General features: G+C 39.2%; 2 protein-coding genes across 4 annotated transcripts in view; both read right to left on the bottom strand.

Annotated features, from left to right (window-relative positions):
• itgb6 (integrin, beta 6) overlaps positions 1 to 4,167 on the bottom strand; it is a 10,985-nt gene extending 6,818 nt beyond the window's left edge. The window contains exons 1-9 of one of the 2 annotated variants that reach the window (XM_020605328.1): positions 4,089 to 4,167; positions 2,651 to 2,720; positions 2,235 to 2,314; positions 1,922 to 2,120; positions 1,590 to 1,836; positions 1,288 to 1,453; positions 991 to 1,152; positions 706 to 801; positions 384 to 473 (exon numbers count right to left, since the gene is read on the bottom strand). In XM_020605328.1, the coding sequence (XP_020460984.1) occupies positions 384 to 473; positions 706 to 801; positions 991 to 1,152; positions 1,288 to 1,453; positions 1,590 to 1,836; positions 1,922 to 2,120; positions 2,235 to 2,314; positions 2,651 to 2,705 (1,095 nt within the window). In that variant the 5' untranslated portion in view covers positions 2,706 to 2,720; positions 4,089 to 4,167. Of the gene's footprint in view, positions 1 to 383; positions 474 to 705; positions 802 to 990; positions 1,153 to 1,287; positions 1,454 to 1,589; positions 1,837 to 1,921; positions 2,121 to 2,234; positions 2,315 to 2,650; positions 2,721 to 3,452; positions 3,475 to 4,088 lie in introns of those variants that run through there. The other variant, XM_020605337.1, reaches the window with a different exon arrangement.
• Positions 4,168 to 9,872: 5,705 nt separating this feature from the next.
• LOC109965521 (RNA-binding motif, single-stranded-interacting protein 1-like) lies at positions 9,873 to 23,245 on the bottom strand. Of its 2 annotated transcripts, XM_020609585.1 has the most exons (15): positions 22,944 to 23,245; positions 22,683 to 22,830; positions 20,319 to 20,479; positions 19,141 to 19,199; positions 17,659 to 17,750; positions 16,410 to 16,567; positions 15,999 to 16,078; positions 15,780 to 15,880; positions 15,109 to 15,158; positions 14,920 to 15,010; positions 13,440 to 13,490; positions 12,506 to 12,607; positions 11,815 to 11,883; positions 11,498 to 11,572; positions 9,873 to 10,676 (listed from the first exon to the last, which is right to left on the bottom strand). In XM_020609585.1, exons 2-14 carry the CDS (start codon positions 22,731 to 22,733, stop codon positions 11,504 to 11,506), a joined length of 1,134 nt encoding a protein of 377 aa, XP_020465241.1. In that variant the 5' UTR covers positions 22,734 to 22,830; positions 22,944 to 23,245; the 3' UTR covers positions 9,873 to 10,676; positions 11,498 to 11,503. The 2 variants fall into 2 exon arrangements, with proteins under 2 accessions (XP_020465241.1, XP_020465251.1); XM_020609595.1 differs by having other exon boundaries at positions 20,319 to 20,461; positions 22,683 to 23,245.
• Positions 23,246 to 24,956: the final 1,711 nt, after the last annotated feature.

Genomic DNA, 24,956 nt, shown 5'->3' with positions numbered 1-24,956 from the left:
GGAGGACGAGGAGATCAAAACGCTGGGACAAGCAGAGACTTGCTGTCAAGTATGCTCGTGCAAAATGTCGGATGGCAGGGGGAAAAAAAGGTGACAAAACAAAAAACAGAGAATGAAAGAGGAAAACCAAGAGAGAACGCACAGAATCTGTCTGTTAGCTATGATGTAAAAACTACAGCAGGGTTAATCCATGCAAGCTGTATGTTCAAATGTAACCTTGAATCAAGACAAAATAATTTTCATTACAAATAACTTTACTAAATGAAGGTTATGTATAAATAAATTAAACACATTTTCACAGCTTTTATGACAGGTGTCTTCTGTCTTGTTCCTTATAACCAGCGCCAGCACATACGGCCTATCCACCGGGACTATTTATTTACTTTGTATGCTGTTACGATCAGTTCCAGGATGTTCCGCGAATCTGTCGCCAGGACTCCAACTGTGGCACCAGGTATGAGATTTGCATAGTTCTATGAGAGAAAAACAGATAAACAACAAAGCCAATGTTACAAATGTAGGCAGACTTGGCTCGTGTTGCTGAGAGCAAGGACAGAAAAGATACAATACAGAAAAGAGTTCTAACAGGCTGAATGGAAAATGTAGCTCAGTACATAAACGTGGTAACCTCAGCAAACACACACAAGCACTTAAGGACCTATGCTACTGGAAAGAAATTTATATCATTATGGGAAGGAATATCACCTTGTAATTCTGTTTCTGTTTTTCTGTCACAGCAAATATCAGCAAGATATTGTTCTCCACCAACTTATCAACCAGCTGACCAAGAGTTGGATACTCCTGAAAAACAAAATGCCACCAGTGAATAAGGACTGTGAGACAGTGATGAGTCAAAACGGATGACCACAAAACGACGCATGAATTGAAAGTCATGTCATCTCAGTTCCAAGCATAGAAAATGACACTTGCACTACTACTTCTGAATAACAAACAAGATATAACACATGTAAAGAACCTCTGCGACTTTACCTGCACGGTGGACATGGAATACTCATTGTTGACATCCAGGTGACACTGCCCGTCATTGGGAATCACGATGCCGGCCATCTTACTGTCCATCCCAATGTGTGAGTCAGCATCGCTGACAAACACCAGCAAACGCATCGAATCATTCCTCCAGCCTATCTTGTCCTATCAGGAGACAGGTTATGTTGCTCATCCTCCTTCTTTAACTCAGCTCACTAATTAAATGATGAAAGCGACAGGACAAAAATCACATATGCTGTAAGTTCATCTCTTTTAGCAATTTTAAAAATAAAGTCTTACCCCACAAACCGCTGCCTGCATGACAGCATCAAAGCCACACTCTGGTATATCAATATTTGCAGATACACGCTGCATTGCAATTATCTCGTTGAACTTGTCTGTGCTGCTTGTCAGAGACAAGACATGTTTGTAGCCAAAGGTTGGCAGGCAGTTTGCGCCTACGCCACTGCAACACACCAGAAGTAAAAGCAAACATCTGAAATATAATGCTCTCTGAGATATCAAATGACATTGCTGAACTTTCCAGCCTCAGGACAGAGGACTTAGTTGTATCCTGTGATGTTTTAATATATATTAATTACCTGCAAGGGTTGGCCAGCTCCTCTTCTGTGATCATGATGAAAGGCAGGACGGGTTTCTCCACAAACGAGCCAAAGCCCATACGAAATTTGCTGGTGAGGTTGGCCATCTCTTTAGACAGAGTGGAGCCCAAGTCTTTGATCATCTCCAGATCATCGATCATGGATGCAGACAGGTCCATCAAGTAGTAAATGTCCACAGGATAGTCCTCTGTGTGTTGAATCTTCACCTGGAAAGACACCTGACTGCCTGTGCAAAAAACAAGAGCACCTTAGTTTTGTCTGAGAATAAGAAACCACTTCTGAGTCTAAATCAGCACTTCAAAATGCTGTACCAGGTCGCAGCCTGAGGGCCATTTTCTGTGGGGAGATCTGCGTGCTGTTAGCGTTGCCCGTCTTCTTCCCGAGTGGGAGATCTTGCAGGATTTGGGCTTTGGAAACAGTGAACTCGACCTGGTCCCTGGCACATCCCTTGTCTAGTAAGCCATCCAGTGTGTCACATCTTTCATTGATTGAAAACCAGTCTGTAAAATTCTAAGAGGAAAGCACACACACATTGGGCTCGTTATAGATTGAAAAATCATATACTTTTGAATGCATTGGCATATCCTACATGTTCTGGCTGGATACATGCGCCTGGCGGCTTACCTCCTGTGTGCACCAAGCGCAGTGAGGACTAAGCTGTAGACACTGATCACAAGTCACAGCAGTGCCAGCTGAACAAGATCCTGCAGCACATATGAACAGTTAGAGTGAACATGCCAACCTGTTTCCTGCATCTAGTCCAAAGCTCTGGATCTGAAAAAGTGTGTTAAGTCTTTGGACCTGGAAAACTATCTAGTGTAATTTAGGATATAACTAATTTATTAACATGCATGGCTCTTTTACTTATTACGTTCAAGCGCAGTAACAATAATAGGACAAAGTTTCACAGTGACACGTACTAGACAGTTATAAATACCATGGCATCACTTATGACTTGCCCTCGAGAAACTGTCACAATTTGTTTGCAGATTCTGAACATGGTGCCCTTGACTTTTAAGCGGAACAAAACTCCTACTTACCTTCCACAGTGTTGATCCAGTAGCGGAAAATCAGGCTCAGCAGTATAAGCCCCATTAGTCCGTGAGGTTACTAGTTGAGAGCAAACAGACGAAGAATATTTCAGGTTGTCTCATATTTACAGGAGTGAAACATATCCGCCGCTCCCCAGCTTAGCACTGACTGCCGCACTACCTGGACAGAAGAGGAGGCGGAGGTGACTGCCGCGTTCACCTGCGCTACTTTTTATGCTCACTTCCGGACAGGTGAGAAAACGAGGCGGTCGCGAAACGAAATGAAGTCCTTACAGTTTGTACTGACAGTGTTTAATTGCCTTATACGGAATCCTACATACGAATGAGAGCAACAAAAAAAAGAGATAACATAATAGGGTTACCGAGTGTAGTAATCAGGTGTAGTACTAGTAGTGAAAAGTAAGCCTCTTTCTCTGTATTGCATGCCAAAAATACTTCCACTCCACTACATTTCAATGGGAAATTCTTTAACACGGATGCTTTCCAGATTAAGATTTCACATAAACATATACTGAAAGCTGGGGCCACACTCTAACGACAAATATAAACAATTACCTACATGTGTATCCTGTGTAAAACACCTTGTGACTTTGGATTTAAGAGGTGTCTTTTATACCCTCCCTACATTATTGCATTGGGCTTGAATTACTGACCCTTAACCAAAGAGAAATAATAAAATAAAGATAGGCCACACCATAAGCAAATATAGTCTATATACCCCGCCTACCTAGACATTACAACAGAATAAAATGTTAATATTTAACAGCACAAGAACTTGTCATTGCCTCACAAGAATCTTTTCAGCTTCACAAAAACCACCATACAGGCCCATCACAAGCTATGAAATATGATCGTGAGTGTGGGCATATCTGTCTGTGTGTGTCTACAATACAAGGGGCAGGAGGGTGGAGCTGTTTAGGTGTTGAACCATTAACAGCTGCAGCACAAATATCCCTGCTTGTCCCAGCTCAGAGGAATCTCACAAATCAGCACCACACCCCTCTGGATCGGTGCGAGTCCCATCTGTTTCCCCAAACCAAACCCCCACTTCTCCTCCTCTCCTCCTTTCTCCCTTCAGTGACACCCCCTCTCTCCTCAGCTGTCTTGATCCACCTTACCTAGTAGCCTTCCCTGTGTAACTGACATTTCATTTCTACCGTCTATCTGTGATTTCTTCACACCCATCATCTCTTCTTGCTTATCATTATTATCTGAATCTCTCAAGACATATCTCAGCTTGATGCTTTTCAGTTAGGATTCTCACTGCAAATATCACAAGTGTTTGAAGCATATCATGACATGATTTTCAAACAGTATCAGTCTCATCAAAATTCAAAACTCTATTAATTATTCTCCCTCTCAGCACCACACTTTTACTATACATAGGAAAGGAGGTATACATTAATCCTGCAATGAGCTTACTGACTTTCAGGGGCGTCCTCTGCTAACATGCTGTCCAGTCTCGGTCTGTCTCCCCCGTCATCAAGTGAATAATGCAGAGAAACGGAGAGGCATCAGGCCGATACAGTCAGTCCTAGCGTCACAGTAACAGTAAACCTATTGTAACAGTGCCCTTTATCAAGCATAGTGCTAGGGTGACCCTGCTGCCCATGCTCCTTGGCTCATGTGCACTTTTGTGTGTCTCATAGTGAGTGAGCGTGTGTGCATTCATGCTGGCTGGCATGTGTGGGTGCATACAGTACATGCTCTTACTTGTCTGTGTGTGAGACTGTGATGATACTGAGTGACAGTAGCAGCTGGAGGCTGTAAGACACAGGACCTAGCTTCTTTATTACAGCAAGACCTGACTGATGCACTAGATTTATTTGGATTGTGAACGTCAATGTAAAGTCCCCACAAGGAATGGAAGAAAAATGCATGTGAGCTCATTTGCTCAAGCTCAATTACTTCCCGTAGTGAGGAGGACACCAAAATAAGGCATGCCAGTACTCTCATACAGCCTCCTTCTCACAGTGGTATGGCTGGAATGCAGGTGTACACATACATGCAGAACAAAATATCAGAGCATAAGTCTACACTGTAAAAGAACTGAAGATTACATATCTCCAAAATCAATCATGTTTGTCTTAGAGGCCTCTACACTTTTTACAGCATTATACAGGGTTATTCAAAAAGAATGAACCAATTTCATGATGCAATATTTTATTAAGGAAAAGTAATACAAAACTCAAGCCAAGTCACAAGTATTTTACTCACAATCAACTTTTATAATGGTCTTTTTCAAATGGTCACTGACTCATTCCAGGACGATGCTTGAGAACTGAAGCAATGCGTACTGAAATCGGTTCATTCTTTTTGAATAACCCTGTACACTCTCTATCCTCAGACCCTCAGTATAAATAAAACTTGCTTGTGAGACTGTACTTGAGCTAAATGCTCACATCAGCATGATAACATGCGCACAATAATAGACTTGGCATAAATATTTAGCTTCCATACATTTACTAATTAGCACAAAACACAATGTACAGCAGAGGCTGATATGAATGTACAGTATTGTTAAATATTAAAATAACAGGACCTAGGAGTGGGAAGTGATGACAGAGACTCTTCCACTCTGTTAGTTTTAATTCTTTAGTTTAATATCAGTGGTTCTACATCCAATGTTTTACTAATGAAGTGTTGTTCAACTATATTTAGAAAGGCAATAATTACAGAATAGCCAACAATTATCCAGTCCTGTCAGATATCTCTGCTTCTATCTCTAAATTAATCTCTGTAAAGGCTTTATTGTGAATATAGCAGAATGCTGGTCATCAGTTACTATTTATATATTTGAATGTTTGCAAACAGAATAATGTTCAACTTCAAGTGTTTAGAAAGGGCTACAATTAGAGACTGTGCTGCAGATTGTGCACTCTGTGTTTCACTAAAATACTAACACCACACTGTAAAAACACTCCATTACACGGAAAGGTCTTGCATTGAAAATGTTACTTAAGTATGAAAGTATCATCAGGAAAATGTCATTAAAGTATAAATGCATTTTAGCATTGTAGCTAGTTGGAGTGCAGCTATTTTAACTATTATATGTATTTACAAATACAGCTAATCATTATTATTTTTTAATTGAGGATTAATTTGTTTATTTTCTTGATAAATCCGTTAATTGTTTGGTTTGTTTAAATTCATTAAATACATGAGAAATTACAGACATACAATTATCCAGAGCAACAGTGTTTTTTCTTATAAATAGTTCAAACTTCAAAGCTATTTTTATTTTATTTTTATAATAAAAATAACTAAAGCAGCAAAGCCTCATGCCAGAGAAGGTGGAACCATAAATAATTAATTATTCAACTAATTATTTCAGCTCTTCTTCTGGGCAATTTAATGTATAACATGGCAAATTTTTCATAGTTTATTATTTGTAAGGAAGAAAATCTCAATTTTGGGATATTGTGTTGGGCATTTATGAATATTTCTTATAATTTTATAGACAAAACAATCAAACAGTTAATTAAGAAAATAATCTGCAGATTAACTGACAATGAAAAAACACTTTATTAGCTGCAGCCTTAGTGTATATTAAATGGTAGTATACTATTTGGACATCCCCTTTTTCTTCAATTTTTTTTAGCAAATGTTAAAACAAGATATTGAACAATTTGGAAGTTATAGCATTAACAGTAACAAGCAGTAACAGTCTACGTCTTTAGGAAACATCCTGTGTGTTGAATTACTAACATGTATCACACTAAATAAATGATACTGGAAACCGTAGTAGGCCTCCTCTCCTGAAGTCTGTGCCCGGAGTCTGACCCTGGGCTTTCTCAAGGGATCAGTGCCATGTGTCACTTCAGCTGTGGAGAATTAAAAGAGAGACAGAGAGTGAAGGACAGGAAGGACTTGGCATGTATCTTATGTTCAAAGGGTTGATGCTCATACAATATGCACTTGATTGACGTGTGTGTGTGCTGCAGATTGTGCACTCTGTGTTTCACTAAAATACTAACACCACACTGTAAAAACACTCCATTACACGGAAAGGTCTTGCATTGAAAATGTTACTTAAGTATGAAAGTATCATCAGGAAAATGTCATTAAAGTATAAATGCATTTTAGCATTGTAGCTAGTTGGAGTGCAGCTATTTTAACTATTATATGTATTTACAAATACAGCTAATCATTATTATTTTTTAATTGAGGATTAATTTGTTTATTTTCTTGATAAATCCGTTAATTGTTTGGTTTGTTTAAATTCATTAAATACATGAGAAATTACAGACATACAATTATCCAGAGCAACAGTGTTTTTTCTTATAAATAGTTCAAACTTCAAAGCTATTTTTATTTTATTTTTATAATAAAAATAACTAAAGCAGCAAAGCCTCATGCCAGAGAAGGTGGAACCATAAATAATTAATTATTCAACTAATTATTTCAGCTCTTCTTCTGGGCAATTTAATGTATAACATGGCAAATTTTTCATAGTTTATTATTTGTAAGGAAGAAAATCTCAATTTTGGGATATTGTGTTGGGCATTTATGAATATTTCTTATAATTTTATAGACAAAACAATCAAACAGTTAATTAAGAAAATAATCTGCAGATTAACTGACAATGAAAAAACACTTTATTAGCTGCAGCCTTAGTGTATATTAAATGGTAGTATACTATTTGGACATCCCCTTTTTCTTCAATTTTTTTTAGCAAATGTTAAAACAAGATATTGAACAATTTGGAAGTTATAGCATTAACAGTAACAAGCAGTAACAGTCTACGTCTTTAGGAAACATCCTGTGTGTTGAATTACTAACATGTATCACACTAAATAAATGATACTGGAAACCGTAGTAGGCCTCCTCTCCTGAAGTCTGTGCCCGGAGTCTGACCCTGGGCTTTCTCAAGGGATCAGTGCCATGTGTCACTTCAGCTGTGGAGAATTAAAAGAGAGACAGAGAGTGAAGGACAGGAAGGACTTGGCATGTATCTTATGTTCAAAGGGTTGATGCTCATACAATATGCACTTGATTGACGTGTGTGTGTGTGCACGGGCTACATGGGACATATATGTGTATTTCTGGAGTTGGGGGTGGCTGGATGATGTCTGTGTACATGTGGGGATGTGTGTGTGTGTGTGTGTGTGTGTGTGTTGGTGTGTGGCAGGGGGTGTGATGGTTAATTCTTTTGATCCCCTTGACTGGTACAAGATGCGGGCATGGTGCCTTTATGTCTCTGGGATCAGCTGCACTAAGTCAGAGCTTAAGAAGGCAGATCTGGTATAGGAGCAAAACTTCAAAGGCCATGTGCCTGAAACAGTGCTAGAGCAGAAGCACACACATCTTGTACTTGTTGCTGATCCACCACTGATTGCATATATGAGACCAGACATAGTCATACAACATGATATCCAAGCTTGAAAATGTGTTCAATAACTTCAAAAACGCTAGATTGCTTCACAGCGCCCTCTGCTGCCTGACGTTGGTACAATTAATTACACAGATAGTTGAACATTAGACCTTGTTGAGGTTGTCTGACGTGTTTTCAGGTTGTTAATGTATGCACAAAAGGTTACTTCTGTGCATACATTCACAACAGGCTGCTGTTTTTGCCCGATATCTTACATAACATTTATTATTTTTTTCTGTTTTTGATTTGGTTATGAGACCGAAATAAATGTTTTTGAGGGAGCCAAAAACACATGAAGCTGTTTACCCTGTATGTGAAATCAGATGTATGATGTTTAATTTCACTCTGGAGGAACATTACCAATCTGAAACAAGAAGCTCTATTAATGTCATGACAGTTATCTTGCCTGGATTACAAACAAGAAATGCAGAGCCCCTACTGGGAAGGGAGGATCTATGAAAATATGTGATGGGGTTGTATTATATGAACCATAGGATCCAACACCCAGACAAGGCATTTAAGCTTTGAGCTGGATAGTATCGAGAAAATAACTAAAATTAACATTAAGAAAAATACAGAATAACACTAGAGTTACTCTAAATGTACAATAGCAAGAAAATACAGAATCAAAAACAACATTTAATCAAAGAGACAAGGGTCATTTCTGAGAAAAGAAGAGCCTTTTATTCAGCTGTTTTATTCCAATGGTTTCAAAGGAGAGAGCAAAGAGAATTTTGATTGAGAATAAGTTGAATGTGACAGAGGAAGCAGTGTACACTCTTTTTTTTTTTGTTTTTTTACATTTTATCTCCGCAACAAATGTTCAGAATGGGAAAGCACACCAAGGAAAAGACGTGTTACTACATGTACTTTCCTACTTTGAGCACTTACTGCTACAGTACTACTGACTGAGGGGAACCATTGCGACCACACAGCTCTGACCATTTTTCTTGTTTCATGGTAGTGTTGAATTTTTACATCAGAAGTTAGAAATGTACAGAAAAAAAGCAAAGCAAACAATAAATCTTGCTATTGCTCATATATATATATATATATATATGATTCATAACAAGCCAACCTTTAAAATATATGCTGTCAGTCATGTGATTTCAACTTCCAACAAACTCTTCAGATGAAATGCTGCAGGTTTTCAAATACTTCATGATAGTTGCATTTATTTTTGCAGGAGGCAAGAATTGAGTTTGGCTACTAATTTAGCTAAATCCCAGCATTGTGTTTGGAGCGCATTACAGTAGCAGTGTAGCCAGACATAGTGACTTTTACTCTTTGTTTTTAAATGAAAAAGAGAAAATGTAAGGAAAAGAGGTGAGCCATCTAAGCTGTATCTATGGCAAAGGCAGGAGAAGGAACTAAATAAATTCATGGAACTTGCATTCACTGGGTTCAAGAACATTGGAAACCAACTATTTGAAGAAAAATCTATTTTGAATCTCTAAAACGGAGCATCACAACAGACACACTTATGTTGAAAACCAAATAACAGAACAGAAACAATGACAAATAAAGATGAGGCAAAGCACAATGTTTCACTGAAACTCAGGAAGGATGGGGAAACGCTGCAGCTAGGAGACAAAGGATAGAAGTTTTATTAAGCCAGCTCCTGAGCGTGGCTTCCGTTCTGTTTCATCCACTCTGGTGAAAAAGGGCTTTACCTGCAAACCCCACTACACCAGCAGACTCCAGCAGAACCTTGAGGTAGATCACTGGTCAAACTGACCACAAGAGGAAAAAAAACAAACCCTCGTTAAAGATGGCTATTGGGTGTAAAACTTGTAATTTCATAAAAGTATGGCTATCGCTTCAGGCCATGTCTTGAAATTAAAAAAAAAAAGGAAAAAGGAAACTAAGGAATTACCTTGCTCTGAGTTGGTCATTGTTTTTCCCCTCAGTATTGCCATGGGACTCTCAATTGTCTTTATTGCTACCAGAAGACTAGATAGCGACACGCTCAGTGGAAACCTCCTTGATTTCCCATACACATTTGAACCATCAGATAGAAACATGACACCTGATAAGCTCAATGAATATAATGCTTGACAGGATGATATTTGATGTGACGTGTAAGGAAGGCACCGGTATTAAATTCATTAACTTCCTAATGAAATGGTCACCTGTATTAGCAGTCAAGTGCAGTTGAACATAAATGGATTTTGGAAGCTTTTCTGTGGCAACCAAAATGAAGCTATTCTGAAACTTCAGTGCAAACAAGGTTCTGCAAGGTTTTTCATATATCACAAATAAAGGAACTATAAAACCATAGAAACCTCAGAGGGAGAAAATGTCTCAATCTCATGCATTTTAATAACACATCCTACTGGTGGGGGATGGGAAGTGGACAGGAAGGGTAGAGGAAAGGTAGAGGAAGGGTAGGGGGTTCCTCTGGCATTAGTTAAGGAATCCTTGAAAAAGAAGAACATTTTGTTTTTTATCAAAATAAATCTTTTTTTCTTTTTATTCCGTGATTAGCCACCTGTTTGAGTCCATTTACACTGTCCTCATTTTCCACCACGAGCATCCAGGCTGTGCAAAAACAGTTCATGTATCTGGTCCAATCAGAGAAGGTGGTGGCTGCGACCTCTGTGATGTCATCAGCAGCTTCCCTCTGGCTCACAGATCAGCCTAAAAATGAAAGAAACAGAAAGAAGCACTGATATAAAGACAGTAAACAAATATGAACAACAAATGTAGAATATAATAACTTTTGACCTACTCAGTGCAGTGCTAATTTTAATAAAAAACTAAAATACAGATTTACTTTTTAATTCAAACTATGTACATTCATCCTCCCCTCAAAAGTGCATCGTGGCTTCGATGTTTGAGCATCACTGTAAAAGCTCATGTCACTGTAAACATCACGTTTAGCTGCTGAAGGGAGGAAGTTTCTCTGTGTGTGTTAAGCAGGATTTTCTGACAACACAGCTGGATTGGAAGCTAACTGTGGTCCATTTAGCACCTTACACAAGTGTGAGGTGGAAACTTGAAGCCTCCAGTGCACAGACACTGAATTATCAGTGAAGCAAGAGACACCGTGTCCAAAAGTTGAACTTTTCAAATGAGAAATATTGATGTATTCATAGATACGTTTTCAGTGAAGGAGAACGGGTCATATCTAACAAGGTAACTGAATAGTTTTTGTTGAAAACTATAAACAGACATAAATTATTATCATTTTCATTTTATATGTGTCTGCAATCTGTATAAAGGCATTATAAAAGGTACCTTTTAACAACCTAACCTTTTTCTTAATGGATAATAATTGATCTACTGTATAAAGCCTTACCAACTGATTCACTAATATTATTAAAGCTGTTACTTATATGATATGAAATCTTGGTGTTTCATTACTGTATTATTACTGCCACATAACTTCTATTATATGGCTGTAAAGTTGCTGAAATAAAAAAAAAATGCTGGCATTTATGTCGGAAACTGAAGCGTACCTGTGATTACTTGCTGAGTTGACTGTAAGGAGAAGAGTTGTTGGAAGAATCCACTTGCTGCGGCGTGCCGTTTTCCTGAGAATCCAAACAATAACTCTCATTTAGAACATGATAATAGCCATCTTCATGGTGTTTGCACTGAGCTAATTGATAGTTCTAGAGAACAAGCACTTTGAAAATAATGAATGGAACGGGACGGGCTGTGTCTCAAACATTACTGTTTTAAGATACTATATAACACCATTAAAATGGACACCAAGTAGAAGGTAAATGTCTTAAATAAAGAGTTGAATTAGACTAAGACACAATAATCTTACAGGTGGTGCCTGCATGGGAGGATAATGAGGCATGTAAGCTCCTTGGACACCAGGATTGGCAGCAACATACTGTAAGACAGAATTATAATTATTGTAATTATTATTGAATGGTACAGGAAAAGACCTATAGTTAAGCCTGAGAGACTGGCTTGCTATCGTACATGCATCTTCTACTACTGCATATTAACTAAAGTATGAGTATGCAAAAAAGCAAAATATAGATACTGTATGTATGACTGTAGGTGAGTGTAAATGAACATATGAGAATATATTAGAGCCTATGACCAAAGACCCATGGGTGCCTCACTGGGCAAACTAATAACATGTTTTCTCTGCAGGGAGACAAATAAATCTGTCTGTTTTGAAAGCTAATATTAATGTATGTGAACAAAGAGATCTTTGGCTTTTGGTTCAATTCTGTTTCAGATAAAATTCTAGTTGCTTCATCAGACCATGTGGTTGTAATTTAGGTTTCTTCCACACATCAACTGACCATCTTTGGAACTGAGCATAATGAATAGTACACTGCAATCATACACAACAGTCGGCAATTACTCCTGTGTATTTAGTCTGTGAACAATCACTGGAACCAACATTTACTCAGAAAAAGCAATTTCAGTTTATTAAAACCACTGATATTTTATATGATCAACGCTGTGTGTGATGCAGCGTATCAGAGAAATCCACTCACCACTCCAGTGTTTCCCAGTGACAGCTGACCCATCTGCTGAGTAATCATGGCTGCGGGGTGCAGTGACATCGAGGGATCCACAGAGGGAGACATCACAGCAGCCTTTTAATACAAAACAGCTCAGTTTTATCCTCATATCACACATCACAGAGGCTGCGGTTATGAGTATACATATAACATGAGTTTCTGTTTAAAACCTATGTATGTATGAGAGGCCAGATAGATTAGATGGGGGAAAAAAGATTTGATTTGTGGCTTTGGGGTTTAACAAAATGTACACTAACGTACTGGCAGCCCTCAGTCTGTGATTATGTAGTATTCTGAGGTATATATAAAGTATTCTCTGGTCTGGGGTTACATTAAGGGATGGAAATATGTAAAAGGTATGACACTGCCAGCTGTACTCTGTCTTCAGACAGAGTATATTTCTTTAAACTTGATGCCTTTAGGGGCTAGCCCATTTCCTAGTAAACAGTGGGGGAGGGGCAGAGCAGCAGAGACACTTGTTCCACTGGAAACCATCTGTTGGAAGAGTCATTGAGTCACAAGGCTGTCTCTGCTTCAGGCATTTCCTGCTGGATCCACACAAAGGGGGGTGGGGGGCAGTGGATGAATGCCTTTTTACTTGTTCCATGTCTCTTTCATACGCACTCTGACACACATATACACACTTACAATATGTAAATACACAGCGGCAATTTCCCAGAACTCAAGTTAAACCCCGTCTTTCTTCTAGATTTGGGGAAGTTTGGGATGTTGTGTTTTTCTCTGTGTCAGCAGAACAGCTCGATTAAAATAACAGTCTGAGTTACTGTGAGCTCAAAGCATTCGCTTTAGCGACACCACACACCCATTTCCTGTACGCAGAATAAGAGGTGGTGTGTGAGTGTATGTAAAAAAAAAAAAGAAAAAGCAAATGCTGTCATTCCCTTACCGGGTGTTGCATGATATATGGCTGATGTGCCACCCAAGAATGACTCTGTACCTAAAGAAGGGTCAGAAAGAAAGGGAGAGGCGAATGACAGACAGATGGAAAGAAAAAGTTAATGGTGCTTCTTGAATTAAACGAACATACAGCTGCCATTAAGGAGGTAGGAAGTAGAAATGCATGGATATTAACACTCCAAATCACCAATTAGGGCTGCAACAGCATATATTGTAGCCACCCATCCATTCTTTTTCAGCTCACTATTTCTACTGTCACCCATGACAGCCAAAAATTCCAAAGCCGTGAGCATTTTAAGGCCGGTCTGGTTCCCCTCTGTTGGCATGGCCTCCAATGACGGCCTCCAAACTCTATGATTCTTTCAGTTCTGCCTCCTGTTCTGAGCTTATGTCTGTCTGATTAGGAGCATAATAAATATCTTCTACCTCTCAACAATATCCCCAGTTTAGGTCAGTACAATCCTCAGGGCAGGAGACAGACATCAGGTGCAATGCCCACTGGACAAAGAGCAGGACAAGGAGAGATGCAGGTTTTCTGGATATTAGCAGCACAAATTAGACACTGTAATGAGCTCCATGCATTATAATTTTTGTCTAACTGTGTGCAACCTAAATTCAAGGGAGCTGGGTTCTTTGAGCAAGCTTCATCTACTCTATAATAATAATTGGAGACACCACTGTTCATAGTGGCAATGAATAGGAGACCTGGAGGAGAGTATGCATCTGACTGAGAAACCGTGCCTTTGTTAGATGTCATTGCTAGTTTTTGTTTGGTATAAAAACACGTTTAAACACAAGAAAGCTCACACAGTAAGTGTTCATAGTACCAAAGCCCTTAAGTTGCCAGGATGATGAATGAATTTGCCATTGTCTCATCAAAAGTAAGGCCACTTATCTTAAGACAAATCACACAAAGAGAACATCTGAGCTTATTACTTTCAACATATTATAACTTCTCCCATGATGAGAATGTTTACAAGACAGGCCTGAAGACTCTGCTTACCACGAGACCATCTGGCAGGGGACTCTATTCAAAGCATAGCGTGGGGCAACCCTGCTAAACAAGAGCCCACAGATTCTGTGCAAACAAATGTCTGAGGTGACTGAAGTTTTCAAGGGTGGGAAGTCTCTGTTGTTTGCAGAAAATAATGAATCAAAACTTAAGTTAAATAGCAAGCAACTTCACTCCTATGAGCCACTAACCTTGGTATCATATTACATGGTTTCCGGTTGACCTTCAAACACTAAAAAATTCTGATGATCATCTAGTGCCACATAGAGCTGCCAATGTGTGAGAGGCAGATGTAACACCTATTCTTACATCTATACCACCCACAAGCACCCACATGAACGCAACCTCAAATGCAACACAGAAAGGAAGATCGAGACAGTGAGAAAGAGATAATTCATATTCAGTTCTGGCTGTCGGGCCTTTTTACAGTGTGTTAGCCCAGTAAAGGGATCAGTACCTGGTAAGCAGACACTGGAGACATGTAGGGAGACATCGCAGGCTGCACAGTCATTATCCTGTTGGTCACTGGATATGGAGAAGGATAGTACCTAGGGAACAGACAATATTTCAAAGTAAAGCTCCAGAATGATGAGGCTAGTAAAACGTTAAATGATGTCATATTATGAACTGCTATATTCTTTATTACCCATTCTGTAAAGCTCCTGAGGCAGAGTCATAGGTTAGAGTCATTGCACCCTATATAAGAAAATAGACAATAATATGGAATTACATATTTACTGAATCAAAAAACTATCAGTACATACAATAGGAAACTGGGCTTCATCACTGATTTTCCAACAGTCTAGACTATACATACATACATACATATAGAAAGATAGATAGAAATAGAAAGAAAGAAAGAGAAGGAATAGAAGAATAGTCCCACTGAAGAGCCAAATGGGAGTCGACTGACAAAATCCTTAGTCAGGCACAGCCCTAAACTGCGATATATAAAAAAATAGAATAATGACATCATGTTACTAATACGCACGTGATAATATCGTAAATATTCCAGAGCCAATAACTATCGGGTTGACATTCCAACTACGTATGTGCCGTAGACATGGTGATAATATTGTTATCGTGAAATTTTTGTCCACAATAATCATGTAGTGAAAATCTAATATTGTGACAGCCCTAGATTCAAGTATCACAAATATCACTTTTTCATTTAAAAATATAGCTATATGCAACACTCCGGTTCTGGCTTTTGTGAATTTATGGTATCTTATACCTTCATCTATTCTCATCGCATTAGCAGTAGCACAGAAGGAGCAAAAGGTTACAATACATATTAAATGATAGGCGGATACATACTAGTCTGAGATCCCCTGTCTGTCCACTGGGAACAAATCCACCGTGAGCATGTTTCTTCCTTTGACTGTCTGCAAACTTACACAGCAAGGGCTGAGAGGGTGCTGGGGTATGGGGGCAAAGCACAAAAACTGACATATTACCAGTCACTCCAGAATCAAGCATCATTGCTTCCCCAGTTTTCAATGAACAGAAAGTGTGTAGAAAGGTGAAGTTCTTTACCCAGTGCTCCAGAAGCTAACTTGATAAACTTCCCATTGAAGTGGGAGATGACTGCATTACACTGCTCTGTTGTGTCCATCCTGTTAGTGGAGAAGAGAAAACAACAGCCATGAGTCATCATCAAACCCCACAGAGATGATCTACAGTAAACGTTTCTTTAACACAAAGTGGTATTGTTTGGCATGACGCAAGTCTTGGGATATGTCTTGGCTCTCTTCATTCAGAGGTCAAACATGACTGTCATCCTCATTTTAGACTCAGATTCTTACACATACAGTATGTTTGACTGTGTGTCTATGAATAGGAGCTAATAAATCAAATCAAACCTGTAGGTTTATTCTACAACTACTTTAAAGGTGATTCAGCAGGGGAGAAATGAATGCTCCTTTTTGTCATCCCTCTGTGACTGACCTGGCGAAGCCCACGCCTCGGCTGTTGCCGCTATAGTCCCGGAGGATCCGTGTGGAGATGACCTGGCCGAAGGGCTGCAGCATATTCTCTAGTTCTTTCTCATCTAGAGAAAGAGGCAAGTTGGAAATGTAGAGATTTGTGGGGTCCTGCTCCTGTTGCTGTTCACATAAGAAGATGGAAAAGAAAAAGTATATTGAATGCCATGTGTTTTGTTAAATGTTTTGTTATATATTCTGAGAGTGGGAGTTGGTCTGAGATGCCAAAAAAAACAAGAGTTTCTTATGAATCAGTATTGCACCACAGATAAAGGAAGTGCTGCACTATTTCTTCACTGACAAATGAATAGTATGAAACTAGTTTGTGTGGCTCAGATAAAAGTATGGTTATGGGTCAGAGGAAGATGTTTTGTTAAACAAATATTAATAAGCTCTCCTGTGCGCGCGTGCACACACACACACACACGTGATCACAGTGAAACACACTTTGTCTGCACTGTGCAGCAAATCACTGCCTCTGTGGTCTTCCCTTGAAACAGCAGGAGAGCAGCGTAGCCTAGCTACCACAACACAAAAACTGTGTTCTGCTGTGTTTGTTCCAAACAGAGCGGCTGCATGCAGGTCTCCAGAGAGCAACGCTTCATCAATGAACTCTGCCCGTGAATTTGAGCACAGCCCCACAGGTCTGGCTGGGAGAGGGAAGCGACTGAAAAAAATGTAATAATCCTGACAATTTCTGTTGCCCACAATGAGATAAATCACAGATGTGATGCAGAAATACCTTGTTTGTCATCTAAAAATATTTTAAATAAAAAACATGTGTGCTTCACTTTTAATGAGTCACAGAGGATCAACAACAGCTTAAAGCAGCGGTGCTTCGGTGCAGATATGCCGACATCAGTATGCATGAATAATAACTGTTAACACTCAGCGACAGAGTAATACTGGTAAAAATCTGTTATACAACCTCACCAGGATGGTGTGTTAGTGTGTGGCCTTGTGGTCCTGTGTTTAACATGTCACACTTACTGGTGGGTCATTTGGCAGTGAGAGATCAGTGCCATCTGGTTTTTACAGTGAAATTAAATAGGGTCACGAGAAGAACAGCTTATCAGCTGAGGTCATGTGACCAGTCTAATGCCATTCTCCAACACACACGCTGGACACATGCACGCATTAAACAAGGACATCCCCACAGAGATGTGCACAAGCAAGACAATTTGCAACCGCACACATGCCTGCACCAAACTCACCTTGGCCATCTGGGCCTGTATGCCACTGGTTTTCAGAGCATGTACTGCCTTTAAAGCAGCTGCTGGGCTGTCAAAGTCCACAAAGCCATAACCTGTTGTTGATAGAAGAGCATTTATATGAACAGTCACTAAATAATAAGAACAACCACCTATTGTACAGTTTGTAATATCACTATTACTGAGTGATGGAGCATTTGCTTGCTATTTATTGTTTACCATAAACATACCAATACACCTTTATAATATCAAGCATGGTACATAATCTTGTAAAATATCACTGCAAAACAATTTTGAAAGTCTGATTTGTCTCAGAGTGATTTCTGAAAATTTTAGTTCAACATTTTGACAAATCTAGTTATTCAGAGATTCATGCAAAGGTTGATAACACTCATGTCTGTGTGGTACATGTAAATATGTAGTCAAGGTCAGCAGCTGGTTAGCTTAGCTTAGCATAAAGACTAGCAACAAGGGGAAACAGCTAGCCTAAATCTGACCAAAGCTTTAAAAAAAAGCTTTCTTAGCTAGGTGCAATGATCTCTGGAACTCAAAATTTTGGACTGTTCCTTTAAGAACAAGACCAGTGTCTATATCTAACCCAGTTTATGACAAACTACCATAGACCATGATTGTATAAGCTATTGTATTTGATGGCACGCATTCTTCCTACTGAATGTTTCCCCCGCCACCTCCACCCATGCGTTCCCGCTGGGCAAGTAGACTTTACATTGGGATGACATCATGAAAATAAAATGTTTTCTAGCTCTGGGCAACTTTTAACACTATAAAACCTCCATGGATTTAAAACTCATAGTACAAAGAGTGATAATTAACCTGGTTTGCATTTTGAGGTGTCCTGTCAATAGTTTTACATATGTATTTTTATGATTGTGGTCTATGAAGAAACCAATTTTTGGACTGCAGTACCATGAGTGGACACTAGAACAATTTGTCTGAAAGGGCAGCGCTGTGTCGAGCTCTCATTATACATCAATGCCACTTACTGTATATAGACATGGACAACTTGACAGCACCGAGAGGCGATGTCACCGCAAGTTAATCGCCCCCTGGTGGCTGGACATGAGCCAAACTACTTTAAAAATTAAAACTACAAATCAAATAAAATTGTCCCAAAAGGGATTTCTGTCATTTTAGGTAGTTATTATCATGTTGACTTGTGTAGAAGAGGTCATTTTCTGATACGTTTGTTTTTATTTGATGAAATAAAAGGGGATGTATTTCAGATGATTGACAGCTTCGATTATCACCTGATACTACAGTACTCACTACTGTACAGAATCTGGCTGCAAAATGCATCACAAAAGCAATATGGATACCACCGTATTTGCAATATTTTGGCTTTCCTTTTGTATAGTGGCAGGAAATGGTGATGTGTCATCCATTTACTGAAATTCTAGTTAAATATACTTTTTTTATATAAGTGCACAGCACTGACTGGTACTGTGAAATAATTACCTTACTGACCTTTACATTTGTTGGTTGTCTTGTCCAGGATTGCCTTTGCTGACTGAATCTTGCCATACCTGGGCACACATCAACATATAGATTACTGTCAAAGAACCTTTTGAAAAGGATTAATCACTATAGGAGGCTGGTGAATGTCGTTTCACAAAAAATTCTGTGTATTCTTTTCCAGAAGAAATCGTGCACAGAGTGCATTCACTTATCATGAGAATCTAGTGAGATAAAAAATAAAAGACAACACAAGCAGAAAAGAATGATTTAATGGAAACAACAAAAACAGATGATATTTTCTGAGAAAACTGCTTAATTCAACGTCACGTACTGTAGATCACAGCTCTATCCTACATGTTTCCAATCATTACGAATCCAGTTTCAGTGTTTCAGGCTTTATCTCTGACTTTATAGTGAAGTTGAACTGTGGCACAAGCTGTGAACTGCTATCTAAGCACACACACCATACACACTGAATGCCTAGCAGCTTACATCTCCATTCAGACCCTGTTGCTATGAAAAGCGCTTTCATTTCTGCTTTGTGCCTGCAAACACCACTGGGAACATGAACAAATACAAGCAAACAGGACACAAACAGCTGCTGTTGCTGGTTACATGGGTGAATGCCTCTCTCCATATGTTAGTGATTCAGGGGGAAAGAGAGGCGACAAAACTCCATTAATAATTGTCTCGAACCACTCAGACTATAGTGCATAATATCTGGTACGAAACATGTTCAGTGGGCTGCTGTACATGATTGTATTTTTCGTATTTAGCATATTTATCATGTTTACAGCCTGCTTCACATTTCACAGAAGAGTGACAACTCTGTGTATGCCTCTTAATAAAGGTAAGGGGGCAGAACCATTTTATGTGTCATTGTACATTATGGTCCAACCAGTGTATGTTTCGAATCGCAACACTGAGGTTTCAACACTAACACTACAGACAGTCAGTTTTTCTTTTTTTAACTGTTTCACAGACTGATTTTTTTTGTGTTTTTGTACAGCATGTGTCCATGGCCAGGTAGAGAGACCATCATCAAATCAGACTGGAACGACATGTAATATTTTAAGCCTGCTATTGGCTTCTTTCGTCATCAAACAAGTGTATCAGTGAGATATCACTGGTGTGCGCAGACATAAGTGTACTAGTCATGCTCATATAGTATATGTGTGTACACTCACTGGTGACAGAGTTTGACCAAGTCCAGATCTGTAGTAGCAGGAGGCAGGCCGCGGATGTACAGGTTAGTTTTGCTGAGCTGCTCCAGGCCTGTGCTGCTGCTGTTGCTGCTGCTGCTGGGACTGGATGGAGTCATAGGGTAGGACTGCACACAGGAAACCCACTGTAAGGAAGTGTATGGCAGCTAGATAACCTAATTTAAAATCAGGTCAACAGTGACCACAAGAAACCAACGTGCAGAAACATGCACAATCTAACTTATCCTTTCCAAATGTTAAAGTACATGTTATAGTATATGGACAATGTGCATTATCATTTCATGTACATGTTCCATTAAAAGGCACTCTTGATGATGTTTAGCACTGCCCATCAATGATCATCGGTGATCTACACAGCAGTCAGTTTTCTATGTTGCGGCAACATCGAGGTCCAGTGGTGGGAGTAGTAGTACTGCAGGTGTTTAAGTGTGATTTTAAGGTACTTGCACTTCACTATTTTCATTTTATGCCACTTTACACTTCCACTCTACTACATTTCAGAAGAAAATACTTACATTTTTACACGTCTGCTTTTCTAGTACACCCATACTGTAGTTTAGAGATTAGGATTTTACATGAAAAACATATGAGCTTTACTAAAGCTTTACTATTAGTGAATTAAGTACCTAAAATTAGCTATAGACTAGGCTAAGGAATTGTGTCCAATGTAGCCTAATAAAAAATTGATAATAGAACACTCCTGCATTATGAATACTATGTTTGATACTTAAAGTACATTTTATATATAATTCAACTTAAGTAACATTTTGAATGTGGGACTTTTAATTGTAATGGAATGTTTTAGACTTGAGTATTTCTATTTATATTTAAGTAAAGGAACTGAATACTTCTTTCACTATTGTCAGGGTCTCGATGGCAAGTAGGAGTGACCTTTAAGTTTTTGTAAAATGGTGGCTTTGTCCACCAATGTACCGCAGAGTACATTAATAGATATATTGTATATGGGCATCTATGCAATTAAATCTGTGTTCATATCTTACATCCTGCTGTAGTGTTTATTAGTAACCTCATAGTTTTGAGCCAAACCATGTCGCGCTGCCCTGCAAAGCATTTCTTTCCCATTACTCATTCATTACTGTAAAACAGCTCCCAGCTATCCCAAACCCTCTCCAGATCAGATCAATGACAAAGCATGGCAGAACTGCACCATCTGTCCATAACCAAAGCACAATCCACTCCATGAGCCAAACCATGAACACAACTACAGCCATGTCGACATGAATCACTGAGATATTCTTTCATAGTCATGGAATGGTTAAATGTTCAAAGCTGCCATTTGTTTTTTACAGATGAGAGATTAATCGCTGTGGCAGGAACATCTGTTAGGCCTTTTACTGTATGTGTTCAAGTACAGGCCTTACATTTTAGTCAGTATGCAGCTATCACGCTCACTTTATTTTGAGACCATCAAGGGTTCACATTAGGCCTCTGAGATGGTACGCCTACTCTGTTAGAGGGCAGCTATCGTGGTGTATTTCACAGAGGCATTATCATAAGTGACTACCTGTGTTAACTCGTGTTACACCTACACTGAAACTCATTCACTGCTCCCCTGCGGGGATTCATGTGTGGCTGGTTTCAGATTTACGCCCTCAGAGTAATACACCGCAGTCCACCTTCTAATGAATAAATATTACCCTTTCATTTATTTGAGGTCTTACAAGCTGCAAGCTCAAAACAATTCATCTCAAATGATACTAGGACTTCCATTTCAATTATCTCACCTCTGGGCCTGCTTTCTATTCTCATTTCCCATCTAAATTAAAAAGTGTGATTGGTCAGCAAAGGGGCAAAGCCTTCAATTACCCTTTTGTTCACCTAAGAGGTCAGAATGAAGGATACAGCCAGCATAGTTCACTCCAGCCCACAGTACATACATTATATTACACCGTCGGTTCACTTAGAATGCACAAAATATATAGTTAACATAGCCTACGTATGCAATAACTGCCATGCATATTGATCAGAGTGGACGAGTGACTGTGCAAACAAGGTTATATGGACATAATAATTAAAGTCTGGGTTATAGAGTTATAGATGTATCAGCAGCAGCTTTGCTCTCTCCATGTAGCCTGTCCTATCAGGGAACCAGCGTCTGACAAGTCGGCTGAAAGCAGTGGATCTGTTTAACAAAGAATGCAAATGATTTCGTATTAAAAGCTTCGATATCAATACATATGAAAGCCAGAAAGGGTTTCCCAATGTCATCTGTGGCTGCTCAGGTTGTACATCACATGCTGCCTCAAGTGTGAGCGAAAAAAGTAGGTAGAAAAAAAATGCGTGTGTGTGTGCGTGTGTGTGGCCTACCTGCTTACGATTGGCTGTCTTCAGTGGGTTGCCCGTGTTTGCAAAGATCATCCTGGAGGTTACAGATTAGCTATGCTATTATATATTTCCCCAAAAAATTGTCCAGGAGGAGCCAGTATAGAGCCGGAATCCACGCGGTGAGAAGAACCTATAGAACAGTCAGTCGGTTTAAAAAATCCGCATTTTGAACGAGCTGATTAATAGTAACAAAGCCTCGGTCCTGCATAGATATACCACACATCTATACAGTCAGATACACACCAGGTGATGGACCAACCCTCCGGTCCGGTTCATTGATCTACGACGTCCTGCTGCAGACCGCTCGGCAGTTCCACCTACTACAGACCAAACCATCTCCGCCTTTGCAGGGTGTTTGACATCTAATAAACTGCGTGGTCGCCTCATAAAAACTCGCCCTGTGGTTTGCTTTTTTGTGACAAAGGCGTGTCGAGACGTCTGGAGACTGCAGTCAGTGTATAGTCGGATACAAAGTGCTTTGGGGTTGGTTTGTAGGCGCACAGTCTATTAGACTGAACACTTGCGCCTTTCATGTTGTTCTCGTCCGCACATACCAGGCATTCTTCACCCCCACCTCCTTCAACCACACACATACACGCACAGTCCGTGAATGCTTTAACCTTTTGATTCCACCACACAGAATAGCCGTGATTTTTTTTTGTCGTTTTACCAACAGAACCGACTTAGCCTAAATTACTTGCTGGCCATTTCTGATCTGACCGGCAGTTATTATTATTATATTCAGAAACACTGACTCATCGCGTGTAGTACTGTATGCTTCTGTCATCTGACTAGTACTCATTTTCTCACTGCTCTCAAATTACGTTTCTTGTTGCCCCAAAACTGGCAAATGTCACTGCGCCATTAATCTCCCTCATGATAATACTCGATGTGAGTGAAAGTCGACGGCAATAAAGCTGTTTGCACATCATTCACACAAACACTATAATGCTATTTAGCTTAAGAAAGTACAGCTATACAGTATAATATAGGAATAAATGAGTACTAAATGAAAGCTACTGTCTACATAAATTACACACGTAGTGCGTAGTGCACCATAAACGACTGACATACATACACCTCAGGTGTGCTTTCTGACAAATATAACCTAATAAAGGCATTAGGATTAGTTGTGCCTGTGAGTACCCTTGTTGGTTGCTATCCCCCCCACCCCGCGCCCCACACACACCCTCTTCCTCTTCCTACCCTTCCCCCCATCTAACACACTGTCAGAGAAGGATGCAATGAAATATAAGCAGGAGGTCACTGTTTCCTGGGAACTCAGCTATGGGAGAGAGTGGTTACATTTTTAGTTCTTTTATAAAATATTAAGTCATATGTATCATGTTTAGTCTTCATATATTTCATTTTGAATATATAATGATAATAGTCATTTTTGGCCAATGAAACTGTTAGGTATTTTTTAGTCAGATAGATATTGGCCAGATACTGGTTGTGTAAGAAATGTTTAGTGGAGACAGGATGTCTAGGTAGGCTGTTAAATGCTTAGTCATTCTCATGAGTTTTGCAGGGTGCACGTGGTCAAGGATAACTAGATAGAAAAAGTTTGACTGTCAGCAGGCAGGATGAATATTGTTATTATTATGATATGTTTAACCGTAATTGTAATCATAATATTTTCTTATGTGTAATGTCATGACATGTCACTAGATGTCATGTCAGAATGTTCTTAGATACACACCACAACCAGATATAATGTATAGGCATTGGTGGTTCAGGGTCTTTCATTCTTCATCTGCCTGCGCGCAGTATTGGAGGTGAAGGATACCTGGACGTGTAATGTTAATTTTACCTGTGATCCTTTGAATAAACCAGCACGGTTATTTTTTATATATCCAAGTGGTCCGCTTCGTCTCTCTGAGTTTCACTGGTTAAAAGAGCCGAAAAAAGCTTTCAAAACATAAATTTCTTATACATTTGTATGCACATACATGCATTTCTTAATTTAGTGGATAAATAAATGAGTCTTGCTATGTTATGTTATGTTATGTTACAGTATAGCACAAAAATCTAGGCTAATACAGTACATTAACAATACAGCACATTAACTCTTCAGACCTCATTCAGTTTAGAGGCAATGTCTGGCTGCACAGCAGCCAGACATTGTTCAGATACATAGATCTTTGTTTTAATCTGATTGTGGGAAGTGTGCCTAAAATTATGCAGTCATCTATTTTCATTTGATGGAATGGTGCAGTTATAAATAAAGAAAATTGAGTCTAGGGTTTCATGTTG

The sequence above is a fragment of the Monopterus albus genome, unplaced genomic scaffold (assembly GCF_001952655.1).
Source record: "Monopterus albus unplaced genomic scaffold, M_albus_1.0 scaffold4.1, whole genome shotgun sequence".
Taxonomy (NCBI): Eukaryota; Metazoa; Chordata; class Actinopteri; order Synbranchiformes; family Synbranchidae; genus Monopterus; species Monopterus albus.
Note: the sequence above shows the minus strand (reverse complement) of the source record. Positions and strands in the feature narration are given on the sequence as shown.

Coding starts and splice junctions, on each gene's coding strand:
- LOC109965521 (XM_020609585.1), bottom strand. CDS start 22,733: ATGATCTTTGCAAACACGGGCAACCCACTGAAGACAGCCAATCGTAAG. Junction 17,751..19,140: donor GACAACCAACAAATGTAAAG/GTCAGTAAGGTA, acceptor TATCAACAACAG/GTTATGGCTTTGTGGACTTT. Junction 13,491..14,919: donor CTCCAGTGTCTGCTTACCAG/GTACTGATCCCT, acceptor ACCCTTCTTTAG/GTACAGAGTCATTCTTGGGT.